Below are 15,269 nucleotides of genomic sequence, written 5' to 3' on the forward strand. Positions count from 1 at the left end.
AAAATTCCTGATGAACCGATCCCTTAAGTAATGACACTTTATCAAATCCCCACTACCAACTATTACTATGATACTATCCCATTGATTACTGTACACACCATAACCCTTATCCCCGAGTGGCTTCTGGGCCTTGATCAGTGGTGACCATCAGGTAAGAAAAAAAAAAAAAAAGAAAGATATAGCTTGTTTACTATAAAAAGAAAGATATAGCTTGTTTACTATAAAAAGACAGATATAGCTTGTTTACTATAAAAAGAAAGATATAGCTTGTTTACTATAAAAAGAAAGATATAGCTTGTTTACTATAAAAAGAAAGATATAGCTTGTTTACTATAAAAAGAAAGATATAGCCTGTTTACTATAAAAAGAAAGATATAGCTTGTTTACTATAAAAAGAAAGATATAGCCTGTTTACTATAAAAAGAAAGATATAGCTTGTTTACTATAAAAAGAAAGATATAGCTTGTTTACTATAAAAAGAAAGATATAGCTTGTTTACTATAAAAAGAAAGATATAGCTTGTTTACTATAAAAAGAAAGATATAGCTTGTTTACTATAAAAAGACAGATATAGCTTGTTTACTATAAAAAGAAAGATATAGCCTGTTTACTATAAAAAGAAAGATATAGCCTGTTTACTATAAAAAGACAGATATAGCTTGTTTACTATAAAAAGAAAGATATAGCTTGTTTACTATAAAAAGAAAGATATAGCTTGTTTACTATAAAAAGAAAGACATAGCTTGTTTACTATAAAAAGACAGATATAGCTTGTTTACTATAAAAAGAAAGATATAGCTTGTTTACTATAAAAAGACAGATATAGCTTGTTTACTATAAAAAGAAAGATATAGCTTGTTTACTATAAAAAGAAAGATATAGCTTGTTTACTATAAAAAGACAGATATAGCTTGTTTACTATAAAAAGAAAGATATAGCTTGTTTACTATAAAAAGAAAGATATAGCTTGTTTACTATAAAAAGAAAGATATAGCTTGTTTACTATAAAAAGAAAGATATAGCTTGTTTACTATAAAAAGACAGATATAGCTTGTTTACTATAAAAAGAAAGATATAGCTTGTTTACTATAAAAAGAAAGATATAGCTTGTTTACTATAAAAAGAAAGATATAGCTTGTTTACTATAAAAAGAAAGATATAGCCTGTTTACTATAAAAAGAAAGATATAGCCTGTTTACTATAAAAAGAAAGATATAGCTTGTTTACTATAAAAAGAAAGATATAGCTTGTTTACTATAAAAAGAAAGATATAGCTTGTTTACTATAAAAAGACAGATATAGCTTGTTTACTATAAAAAGAAAGATATAGCTTGTTTACTATAAAAAGAAAGATATAGCCTGTTTACTATAAAAAGAAAGATATAGCTTGTTTACTATAAAAAGAAAGATATAGCTTGTTTACTATAAAAAGAAAGATATAGCTTGTTTACTATAAAAAGACAGATATAGCTTGTTTACTATAAAAAGAAAGATATAGCTTGTTTACTATAAAAAGAAAGATATAGCTTGTTTACTATAAAAAGAAAGATATAGCTTGTTTACTATAAAAAGAAAGATATAGCCTGTTTACTATAAAAAGAAAGATATAGCTTGTTTACTATAAAAAGAAAGATATAGCCTGTTTACTATAAAAAGAAAGATATAGCCTGTTTACTATAAAAAGAAAGATATAGCTTGTTTACTATAAAAAGAAAGATATAGCTTGTTTACTATAAAAAGACAGATATAGCTTGTTTACTATAAAAAGACAGATATAGCTTGTTTACTATAAAAAGAAAGATATAGCTTGTTTACTATAAAAAGAAAGATATAGCCTGTTTACTATAAAAAGAAAGATATAGCCTGTTTACTATAAAAAGAAAGATATAGCTTGTTTACTATAAAAAGAAAGATATAGCTTGTTTACTATAAAAAGAAAGATATAGCTTGTTTACTATAAAAAGAAAGATATAGCCTGTTTACTATAAAAAGAAAGATATAGCTTGTTTACTATAAAAAGAAAGATATAGCTTGTTTACTATAAAAAGAAAGATATAGCTTGTTTACTATAAAAAGACAGATATAGCTTGTTTACTATAAAAAGAAAGATATAGCTTGTTTACTATAAAAAGAAAGATATAGCCTGTTTACTATAAAAAGAAAGATATAGCTTGTTTACTATAAAAAGAAAGATATAGCTTGTTTACTATAAAAAGAAAGATATAGCCTGTTTACTATAAAAAGAAAGATATAGCCTGTTTACTATAAAAAGAAAGATATAGCTTGTTTACTATAAAAAGAAAGATATAGCTTGTTTACTATAAAAAGACAGATATAGCCTGTTTACTATAAAAAGAAAGATATAGCTTGTTTACTATAAAAAGAAAGATATAGCTTGTTTACTATAAAAAGAAAGATATAGCCTGTTTACTATAAAAAGAAAGATATAGCCTGTTTACTATAAAAAGAAAGATATAGCCTGTTTACTATAAAAAGAAAGATATAGCCTGTTTACTATAAAAAGAAAGATATAGCTTGTTTACTATAAAAAGAAAGATATAGCTTGTTTACTATAAAAAGACAGATATAGCTTGTTTACTATAAAAAGAAAGATATAGCTTGTTTACTATAAAAAGACAGATATAGCTTGTTTACTATAAAAAGAAAGATATAGCTTGTTTACTATAAAAAGAAAGATATAGCTTGTTTACTATAAAAAGAAAGATATAGCTTGTTTACTATAAAAAGAAAGATATAGCTTGTTTACTATAAAAAGAAAGATATAGCTTGTTTACTATAAAAAGAAAGATATAGCTTGTTTACTATAAAAAGAAAGATATAGCTTGTTTACTATAAAAAGACAGATATAGCTTGTTTACTATAAAAAGAAAGATATAGCCTGTTTACTATAAAAAGACAGATATAGCTTGTTTACTATAAAAAGAAAGATATAGCCTGTTTACTATAAAAAGAAAGATATAGCTTGTTTACTATAAAAAGAAAGATATAGCTTGTTTACTATAAAAAGACAGATATAGCTTGTTTACTATAAAAAGAAAGATATAGCTTGTTTACTATAAAAAGAAAGATATAGCTTGTTTACTATAAAAAGACAGATATAGCTTGTTTACTATAAAAAGAAAGATATAGCTTGTTTACTATAAAAAGACAGATATAGCTTGTTTACTATAAAAAGAAAGATATAGCCTGTTTACTATAAAAAGAAAGATATAGCTTGTTTACTATAAAAAGAAAGATATAGCTTGTTTACTATAAAAAGAAAGATATAGCCTGTTTACTATAAAAAGAAAGATATAGCTTGTTTACTATAAAAAGAAAGATATAGCCTGTTTACTATAAAAAGAAAGATATAGCCTGTTTACTATAAAAAGACAGATATAGCTTGTTTACTATAAAAAGAAAGATATAGCTTGTTTACTATAAAAAGAAAGATATAGCTTGTTTACTATAAAAAGAAAGATATAGCCTGTTTACTATAAAAAGAAAGATATAGCTTGTTTACTATAAAAAGACAGATATAGCTTGTTTACTATAAAAAGAAAGATATAGCTTGTTTACTATAAAAAGAAAGATATAGCCTGTTTACTATAAAAAGAAAGATATAGCTTGTTTACTATAAAAAGAAAGATATAGCCTGTTTACTATAAAAAGAAAGATATAGCCTGTTTACTATAAAAAGACAGATATAGCTTGTTTACTATAAAAAGAAAGATATAGCTTGTTTACTATAAAAAGAAAGATATAGCCTGTTTACTATAAAAAGAAAGATATAGCTTGTTTATTATAAAAAGACAGATATAGCTTGTTTACTATAAAAAGAAAGATATAGCTTGTTTACTATAAAAAGAAAGATATAGCCTGTTTACTATAAAAAGAAAGATATAGCTTGTTTACTATAAAAAGAAAGATATAGCCTGTTTACTATAAAAAGAAAGATATAGCCTGTTTACTATAAAAAGACAGATATAGCTTGTTTACTATAAAAAGAAAGATATAGCTTGTTTACTATAAAAAGAAAGATATAGCCTGTTTACTATAAAAAGAAAGATATAGCTTGTTTACTATAAAAAGACAGATATAGCTTGTTTACTATAAAAAGAAAGATATAGCTTGTTTACTATAAAAAGAAAGATATAGCTTGTTTACTATAAAAAGAAAGATATAGCTTGTTTACTATAAAAAGAAAGATATAGCCTGTTTACTATAAAAAGAAAGATATAGCTTGTTTACTATAAAAAGACAGATATAGCCTGTTTACTATAAAAAGACAGATATAGCTTGTTTACTATAAAAAGAAAGATATAGCTTGTTTACTATAAAAAGAAAGATATAGCTTGTTTACTATAAAAAGAAAGATATAGCTTGTTTACTATAAAAAGAAAGATATAGCCTGTTTACTATAAAAAGAAAGATATAGCTTGTTTACTATAAAAAGAAAGATATAGCTTGTTTACTATAAAAAGACAGATATAGCTTGTTTACTATAAAAAGAAAGATATAGCTTGTTTACTATAAAAAGAAAGATATAGCCTGTTTACTATAAAAAGAAAGATATAGCTTGTTTACTATAAAAAGAAAGATATAGCCTGTTTACTATAAAAAGAAAGATATAGCCTGTTTACTATAAAAAGACAGATATAGCTTGTTTACTATAAAAAGAAAGATATAGCTTGTTTACTATAAAAAGAAAGATATAGCTTGTTTACTATAAAAAGAAAGATATAGCTTGTTTACTATAAAAAGAAAGATATAGCCTGTTTACTATAAAAAGAAAGATATAGCTTGTTTACTATAAAAAGAAAGATATAGCCTGTTTACTATAAAAAGAAAGATATAGCCTGTTTACTATAAAAAGAAAGATATAGCCTGTTTACTATAAAAAGACAGATATAGCTTGTTTACTATAAAAAGAAAGATATAGCTTGTTTACTATAAAAAGAAAGATATAGCTTGTTTACTATAAAAAGAAAGATATAGCCTGTTTACTATAAAAAGAAAGATATAGCTTGTTTACTATAAAAAGACAGATATAGCTTGTTTACTATAAAAAGAAAGATATAGCTTGTTTACTATAAAAAGAAAGATATAGCCTGTTTACTATAAAAAGAAAGATATAGCTTGTTTACTATAAAAAGAAAGATATAGCTTGTTTACTATAAAAAGAAAGATATAGCCTGTTTACTATAAAAAGAAAGATATAGCTTGTTTACTATAAAAAGAAAGATATAGCTTGTTTACTATAAAAAGAAAGATATAGCTTGTTTACTATAAAAAGAAAGATATAGCTTGTTTACTATAAAAAGAAAGATATAGCTTGTTTACTATAAAAAGAAAGATATAGCTTTTTTTGTTTATGTCATATGAATCATATTAAGAGTTAATGTGTCAAGTTGTACTTCTATGTCAGTTTTTGCTTATTTTAGGGTCAAGTAGAATAGGATTTTTGCCCAATGTTTCAACTGGTTTTATTTAATAATATTTTTTCCATTAGTATTAATTTTCATCTACAAAATTACATTTGTATTTGTAATTAATGTGAAAATTGGTTTGTGGACCAAAAAGACAGAAGAAAGCAAATTTAAATAATTTCCAAGATCTTCAAACAGCCATAATTCGTTGGCTAATATAGGTACCAAAATAGATTTGATATCACTACATATTAATCATTTTTAACAAAATAAAATTAATTTTATGACATCTATGTAGACAATACTAGTCAATTAATTTTGGGAGGCTTAAACCTAACTTTGTCTAGATGTATAGTACTACTATTTATTACTATTTTTTTGTGTTACTTATATTGCGACTATTTACAATTATTAGTCCTTATAACATATTCAATTTTATACTAAGTATACTTAGGAGGCCATAATCGTTCAACATATATAGTACTTTTTTATTATAACCAAGATAAGATAGTTGTAGGTGTTTTAATTTATTATTTATACATTTTGTATTTTATTCTTTATTAGATTTACATAAGAGGCCATTGTTGCCTAATATATGCCCTGCTTCTTTGAGATGTCTTGCTCTCTATCGGTTTTCTGTGTCTATAATTTTTATTTTATCTCATATAGGCAGAGTTTCCTTTTCTCTTCATATGTGATGTGTATGATTAATACAAATTATAAATCCTCATCTTCAATCATTTTCTTTTTACTTGATGATATCATTATAGAGCAATAATCCAAATACTTGAAATTATTAATCCTCATCTCAAAAAATTTGAATATTTACATTACTCCTGTGTAAGAAATGTTAAAATTACTAATTATACTTACCGGAAATAGAGTTTGGTTGATATTTTTCCAGATATCAGAAACATTCTGAGAAAAAAAAAAAATTTGCATATTACCTATAGTTATCTATATAATACAATAGCGTAAGTAATTTTTTTTTTTTTGTTTTTTATTTTTGCGTTGTCAATAAATTTAGTTCTTCAAAATTAATTTTGGGCTATAATTTTTTTAGTTTTTGCTTGCAGTGTTGTTAAATAATATTCTTAGCAAAATAAATAAATAATAATAATTTGATATGATTTGTTTCAGAATCTTTTTTTCATCCAAATAATATCATTCTTAAAATTATAGCATAGTTACTTCTGTCTTTGACTTTCTTCTTTTCTTTTAAAAAGAGTGCAAAATCTTTTGTTGCATTTGAGTCACTTATTAACTAGCAGGCCTATCTGGTGTTGCTCAAAAAAGTCATAAGTAATTTATTTTTTATCAATAACAAATGATTTCTCATTGTCACAGGAGAGATAAATCTTACTGTAAAAATGAAACAACTAAGACCCCCTTTCTTTGCCCATAAAATTAAATTTGCATATGTGATTATTCTTTTAAGGTTAAAATTAAGCCTCCTTTTTTCCTCATAAAAAAATTTCCGTACATAATTATTGAAGAGACTTGGATATATATAACTGTGTGGCATTTGTGAAAAATAACCCCAGCAAAATCCTTGATTATGAAGAAAACTTTCAATATAAGAGGATAATATTTATTTAAAAAAAATTTACAGAACACCAGATAAAACATCAGTACCATCGGTTTCAAATCTGATATAAGTTTATGGTTGAGAAATATTGGATTCTCTTCTTTTTCGACCATAAACTGGTCCCCTTATATTGAATTTGAAACCAATGGTACAGATGTTTTTCTGACCTTTTGAAAATTTTTTAAATATATGTATACACATTCATTTTCATCAGCTTTCATCCCCTTTATTCCAAAAAATAAAAACAAAAAAAACTTTGGAACCGTTTGTTTTTTCTGAGGACAATATTAACTGAAGAGTTGTTTAATGTTTGTACAGCATTTAATGAAACATATAAGATCAAAATAAAATTTAAAAATAAATAAGCAACACGGTAAGCAATTCTGATTATGTTGCTAGAGAATATGGTAAATCTTCTCCATTGTCATGTCTTTGAATTTTAGAGAGGAGAATTGATATGGTGATGAATCTGAAGAAGGTCGAAGGCTTCTTTAGTTGAAAAATTGTGAGAACAACATCAGAGATGAGAGCAGCAGTTTGAATAATACAAACCCTATTTCTGAATTTTTTTTTAGATGAGGATGGATTATTTGGATCTTTCAGATTGCTGTTCTCATCTTGTGTTAGTCATTTCAGTCAATGTAACCTCCAATATCTTCTTGAACTCAGGAATATTTCTATCACACTTGTAAATCTGTATGGAATTTCGAACAAAGCCATTTATTTAATCCATGCACAATATTAATAAGAGTAAAAATGCAAATTACTTAGGACTTCTTCCTGGTCTTGGCTGATGGAATGGTAGCATGCTACCCACATTGATTGAATTAAGGGTTCTGTTCAGAATTCCAAACAGATTTGCGAGTCTGGCAGAAAGGTCAGAGAGTTCAACAGGATATAATTTAAGGTTGGTTATATCAGTTGAAATGTTGTGCAAATAACATTAAAGATGAGAACAGTAGTCTGAGTAATTGGAATAATACAGATTGTTAAACATTCAGTCATTTTCAGTTCGTTTGTATTTAATCTATGTTTTTGAAAAATGTATAAGCACATCTGTTTAGTTTTTTCAGTTTACCATTTTAAATAGATTAAAACAATAGATTAAATCATTTAGTGAAAATCCAAGAGGAATCAGCATCAGGATGTGTCATCCTCTAATCGTTTCTGCCTCTGTGTACTCCATAGCAAACAAAGAGGAGTCAAATGTAGAACTGTAAATCCATGGAATGAAGATAACAATGTTACTTATGTGTGGCAATTAGGAATTGATAAGAGATGACCCTTAATACATTAAAAACAAAATGTGCAACCAATGAGTGTTCCAAGCTAAACCTTCCTCAATTTCATCTGCAACCACTGTTCTGGATGCCAGGGGTAAAAGCTGGCAATTTTGCTGGTATAAGGAATAGCTATGGCTAATTAGGGGGACTTCATGCAGACTAGACAATCATGAATCACAAACTTTATGAACTCTGTAGTAGTCTGATTGCTGAACAGCAGCAACTGATGATTACAGGTAAATCATATATATCCTAGTACAAGCGACATATACTGCACACATACAATGAACAAACAATGGTCTACAAATTGAAAAGTAACCATCATTACAATGTTGATCAACTGATGAAGGTCATTAACATATGTCTACACTTCTGTCCAACAGAGGGTGGCCAAGAAGTCACTGATGGACTTTATTAGATTCTTTATTTTTGATGCTACCTTAATGGAATGTTAACTAGAATATGACACAGACAATGGAGATTCGTTTGAAAAATAAAAAAAGTGAAAAGAATTTATGAAGGTTTTCATTTTTAGTTTTTTTTAGCAACCTTTTCTTGTTGAAATATCTCATAGAAAAAAACATACATCAACAAACCTGAAACTCTACAGGAACTGAAGGAGAACATCAGGAATGAAATCAAGGAATTAAATCATAATTGAGTTATCCTGCAATCTGTCATGGATATTTTTGAAAGGGCATCAATTTGTGAAGTTGAAAATGGAAACAATTTAAAAGACCAGTGCTTGTCTACATTTGAACCTATAAAAAAATTTTTTTCAAGAAAAATCTTTATGATGTCACCACATGAAGATGTCATATTCCAAAAATCATATAAGTCGATCGAGTAGTTTTTTTGTTTGTTTTTTTTTTAAGAAAATCAAATTTTATGACACATTTTATCGAAGGATCAGTACACCATCTTAATTACAAATGATCAGGAATGTAAGATCAACAAGGGCAGACAATCGACTTCGAAAAAAAAAAAAAAAAAATCTTTCCACCCTCGAAAAATCTGTTGAAATTACCACTTTTGTAGGTTTTCGGGGGCGCTGAAAATGAAAATAACATTTATGAACACAATTTAATATAAAATGAGCACCCACACGTTGACTACTCCACAACAAAAATTCTGTGTTTACATTTGGAGGGGGCATGTTGTAGTTTGATTTTCTTAAATAAAGATAAAAATAACTACTTGATCGATTTACATAATTTTTGGAACATGACATCATGCAGTGACAGGTACGTACATCATACACATTTTTAAAGATTTTTCTTTAAAATAACTTTTTTGTACTAAATCGCAACACCGAAACCTTTCTTCCAATAATAAACAATTCTGACAGTGAATCATAAGTATGCATTTTGTAGACCCCGCGACAAAGGTAACAACGAATCATGTTGCCATCAATGGGTATTCAACAGTCGACCGAAGAAAAAGATTCCTAAGGAAATATCCTCATCTCGAGAAAGTTCTTCTGCTGGCAATGAGCAGACGTTAAAAAAAGAAAAATATTAAGTTTTCTTGAAAAAAAAAAAAAAAAAAAAAAAAAAAAAAAAAAGAAAAAAATTTTTTTTCTGTACTTTCATCTAACAATTTATGCTTTTTGTAAACATATTTTTACGTATTTTCTTTAAAAAATATGTATATAATTTCCACCCAAAAAGAAAACTTGACTGAACAAAATGTCTTGAAAAAAACTTGTACTTACATCTAATAATTTATGGTTAAAAAAAAATGTAAAACTTTCCGTTGATAAATATTTTACAAAAAAAATAAATAAATAAAATATTTTCAGTTGAAAGGTAGGTTATTTTCGATTATTTGCATTTGCACTTTTGTCCCCCGGTTTGTTTGCTTTTTAAATTAATCTGCATCTGTTACAACGCTCGGCTTAAACCAATGATTACTGGTCTCACCCGATCGCTGCTTAACCAGAATTACCGAGAATCCGGATCAAATTATGCAAGAGTACCATTTTTATAGGCCCAAATCTAGGCAAGCAGCAAATAATTTTATTTTCAAAAATTATTTTTCATTTTTGTTCCTTTTTTGTCTGCATTATATGTTAAAATTCCATTCAGGTACTATTAAAAATGAATCTATTCAAGTATAAAATCAGACAATGATTCCTCAGTGATTCTTTTGCCGTGCTGTATAATTTGCCAATAAAATCAGACAATGATTCCTCAGTGATTCTTTTGCCCTGCTGTATAATTTGCCAATAAAATCAGACCATGATTCCTCAGTGATTCTTTTGCCATGCTGTATAATTTGCCAATAAAATCAGACAATGATTCCTCAGTGATTCTTTTGCCCTGCTGTATAATTTGCCAATAAAATCAGACCATGATTCCTCAGTGATTCTTTTGCCATGCTGTATAATTTGCCAATAAAATCAGACAATAATTCCTCAGTGATTCTTTTGCCATGCTGTATAATTTGCCAATATTCTTCCGGTTGTTTTTTTTGTTACAGTACAGTGGAACCTTAGTTTCCGAATATCATTCATTCTGAAATGCTAAAAAACTGAATCATATTTTCACATTAGAAATAACGTAAAAGAGATCAGTGCTATTTGATACACTTACACATCAAGCAAAACCATTTGTGTAGATCAAAATTTATGGAAAATATTGAATAGAACTTTAATAAAAGAATAAAATAATTTTTCATTTTCAATGGACAAGATTTCATGGTGTTTTCATAGTAGAAGGGAAAAAAATCTTCTATGGGCTGGCTTTAAAATGCACAATGAAAATATGACTAAGAAATGAATTTTATTTATAACTAAAATTCTACTCCATTTTCTGTGATTTTTAGTGTACACAGTTTTATCTGATATATAAGTATATTAAATAAATAATTTTTTGGTGTACACAGTTTTATCTGATATGTAAGCATCAGAAATAAAATTTTTTTTGATGTACACAGTTTTATCTGATATGTAAGCATCAGAAATAAAAATTTTTTTGATGTACACAGTTTTATCTGATATGTAAGCATCAGAAATAAAATTTTTTTTGATGTACACAGTTTTATCTGATATGTAAGTATATTAAATAGTTTTCCTGTTATTTTGAACTTCCATATTTCACTTATATATTAATTGAAACAAGCACCAATTTGTTAACATGCATGTATAAACTATTTTTTTGGTATTTAATGGATTAGCATCAATTATATTATTTTTTAATACTAACTATTATGTAGAATATAAAACCTTATTTCATAAAAGGGTATATTCTGTAAACTTTTTATGAATTATTTTAGTGTATATTTCTGCTAGTTAATTTATGAATTATATTTCACACTAAAAATTTTATGTTTCAAGAAACAAAGTTTTACTTACTGACAAGAAACAGACATTAGCTTCAACAGAGATTTAATGTCAGTCATTCTTCCTGAAATTATATTCAATGTATGGAGATGTTCAAGAAGAACTATTGTTTTACCACTTTTTTGTTTATTCTGTCAATAAAAATAAAATAAAATGAAATGAATTACTTTTTTCATATGTGAACAGGTTTTATGTGTGTATGATCACTACTTAAAATAATAAACATTTCATTCATAACTTAGTTGTAAACAACATTTTTCCCAGGTAGATATCAGGGAGATAAACAATATTTTTGTAATTTTGATACAAATTTGGTTCTTTTAAATGTGAGCATAAAGAGAGAGAGAGAGGGGGGGGTCAATTTGCCTTTTCACTTAAAATTTAGAAACTGGTTTAAAAACCAAGTCACCCTTCTAAATAAAGGAATATTTTAACACAAATGCTAAACATTTATCCAGGAAATAAGAAAATATTGCACAACAGAAATATTTGTTCTATTAAAATCAAAACAATTATCTAATTTAAAAAGAAAATCATAATAGTTTCAAAATAAATCCTCAAATCAGTTATTTTTTAACCGATATCACATACAGTATATACATATAAAAAAAATGGGTGTCTATTGTGTAAATTTGAATTAATTTTTGCCTTTAGCATTAATATAGGAAATGGGCCTAATTTTGGCTTATTCATTCATTTAGATAATTATATCAAAAGTAAAAAAAGTGTTCAATGTAAAAATAACAATTAAAAAATACATAACAATTGAACATTTATTGTATTAAATTATAATTAATAAACTCAATACAATTTGGACACCAGAAAAGATTCTTAGTTTGAAAATATATTATTAATTCAGAAAGTAACAGAACACAAACACACATCTTTGTATTATTTGAATTATTCACTGCTGTTCTCATCTTGAGAATTATACAGGTTGAAAAACTGTGATATGTTATTTCTTTAAGTACATAAAAATAACCTGTTGTGAAGTAATGCCGAAACTCTGCTGAAACTCATTTCATTCTAAATTATTTATGTGACTGAAGTAGAAAATAATCCAATTTGTTATGCAGGTTTAAAGCAGAAAACTTTTAGAACCTTAAAAAAAAAGTTAATTTGTTAAAAGTTTTAAAAATGTAAAAAATAAAAGTAAATAAAAAATAGAAAAATCCCCCGCCTTCATGCATATATAAAATTCTTTTTTCTCAAAAAAATAAATCCTGTTTGATTTTGTTTCTGAATTTTTGAAATGAGGATTGATAATTTATATTATATGTATCTCATGACCCCGGAATCTGCTGGGAACAAGGGAAGACAATGATGTCACAAAATGTATATAAAAATAGGACAGTTCCCCAGGTTTGTAGCAAAGTGTTAACATAGGGAGCAGGAGATATCCATTTCTCTGAGACACCAGTAAAAAAAATATATATATGACAGTGACAAGATGAAGACAGATGGAAACAACAAGATGAAGACAGATGGAAAACTAATAAAATTTTATTTATAATAAAAATAAAATTAAAAAAAAAAAAAAGAGAAAGAAAAATATATGCAAATAAAACAATCTTATATCAATTATGTTTACTGAGTGAAAATATCCAACATGTAACAAATAGTCATCAAAAAATAGTCTGCCAACATGAGAAAGATGTGGGAGAAAGATAAAGAAAACGCTATAGGAACTCATTTTCTTTTTATACATACATCTTTTTCTTAACTTTCTTTTTGTTTGTTTAAATGTTCATCCTTCCTTCAATACCATGCGTAATTCATGATAATTTATTTTATGCTTGTATATCACAATGAACAGTGATGCAGTATTCTTGTTTCAATGTATTCATTTCAAATTGTTAGCTGCTTTGATGTCAAGATATAGAATCCCTTCTTCATTTCTTTAAGCTTTAGTTTCTCGTTTGTCGAAAAACATTTGTACAGTTTTTTTACTTGGTTCATTTTTTTTTCTTTCCATCACAAATAGATTTATTCTTTTGCCGTTTTCTTCTCAACAACAGTCTATTTCATTTTTTGCCATTCTCGCAATGTTGTCATCTGCCCTGGCATCTTGACTCCTCTTGCCAACATCTGCTACTGTCGTTTTTGGCAACTGTCTTGCTAATATTGCTGGCTTGTCTGACAACTTTTTCTCTCTCTCTCTCTCTTTCCTCACTACTTTCTCCTGTTAGTAGATTCTCTCTTTCTTTCTCTTTTGTTTACACTTTAATTTCCATAGGCAAATGTTCATAATGTTTTTGTAGAAAATAAATAAAATGAACAAGAAATTTGGATATTTTCTTCTTAGTTTAGAATTCAAATAAAAGAACTTAGTAATATTATTTTAATTACACACAACATGTATTATTCAGTTCACCATTCTCATTTTGAGTGCAATCCTCATAATGTCTCGGCTGATGTAACCTCCAACCTTATTTAGACATCTCTTATAAAACTCTAGAATTTTTCAGTTGAATTCAAAAATCTGCTTGGAATTTTGAACGGAACCCTTTATTTAATCCATCTAATTAATTTAATTATTTGTTCTATCAGCTATGACCAGGGAGAAGTCTTAAGTAATTCCCAATTGTATTCTTGATATCAACTACACAGAGCATCAAACATTTAACCTATAATTGAACTTTACATAGTATTTTATCTGTTATGTCACAGGTCCTTGTGGACTATTCTAGTATGAATTTTGGCAACTTTAAGCCTATTCTTATTTTTAAACCTATTCTTATTTTTAAACACATACTATTATTTTTAAGCCCATACTATTATTTTTAAACTTCTTATTTCTTTCTTGCCAACTGTTGTTTATATTTTTCTCTTTTAAATATATTTTATTTATTGAATGTATTTTAATTATATGCGTATATATTGTCTTTAATTCGTTGCTTCCATGCGAGTCGTCTGTAGTTAGAATTCGACTCGAAAAATGAATAGCTTAGTCAAAAGAATACCTAACAGAAGCGAAGATTTATTTTTATTTTTTTTTCTACTATAGAAGACAGAAGAACTTTAAGTAGTATACTTAATATCTGCAATTACCATATGCTTGCTTGTATTAATAAAGTGGCCTCTATGATATCCATACCAAACCACTGAACTTAGCTTATAATTTAACTATACTATATTTGTAACTGCAATATACAGTATCTTAGCTGTGATACTAGGGCTAATTTTCTGAGTAGATGCAATACTCTGTGCCTCACCTTAATGACTACCTATAAATAATAAATGCAGAATACTAATTCCGAATCACAATGAACTAGTTGTCCCTCTTATAACTGGGGGGGGGGGGCTAACAGCTAGCTACAAAATTTTAATATACATCTTACCTCCAAGATGACTGCATGCCAAAAAAAAAAAAAAAAAAAATTTTTTTTTTTTCCTTTCTTCAAACTAAAGTAACTCAAAATCCTAATAGAGATCTACTGTTGTTTGTAAATAAATAACCCCTTTTCTCTTGAACGCTAACAATCTGCTCCTTCCCACCAAGCCGCCACTAAACTCCTACATTGCACTGCATTTGTAGTGGAATCTCCAACTTCCAGCCCCTAACCCCCACATGCAAACTACTGTTTAATAGCCATCATTAAACATCTATACATTTCTACCTCTAA

General features: G+C 26.9%; 1 protein-coding gene across 7 annotated transcripts in view; it reads right to left on the reverse strand.

Moving 5' to 3' along the window:
* LOC145268193 (uncharacterized) overlaps positions 1–15,269 on the reverse strand; it is a 175,863-nt gene that overhangs the window by 88,333 nt on the left and 72,261 nt on the right. For all 7 annotated transcript variants that reach the window (XM_080123433.1, XM_080123435.1, XM_080123437.1 and 4 more), the window contains 2 exons: positions 11,656–11,774; positions 6,303–6,347 (listed from right to left, as the gene is read on the reverse strand). In XM_080123433.1, the coding sequence (XP_079979559.1) occupies positions 6,303–6,347; positions 11,656–11,774 (164 nt within the window). The remainder of the gene's footprint in view (positions 1–6,302; positions 6,348–11,655; positions 11,775–15,269) is intronic.

Source organism: Euprymna scolopes, chromosome 43 (genome assembly GCF_053919585.1).
Source record: "Euprymna scolopes isolate OS-2025 chromosome 43, ASM5391958v1, whole genome shotgun sequence".
Taxonomy (NCBI): domain Eukaryota; kingdom Metazoa; phylum Mollusca; class Cephalopoda; order Sepiida; family Sepiolidae; genus Euprymna; species Euprymna scolopes.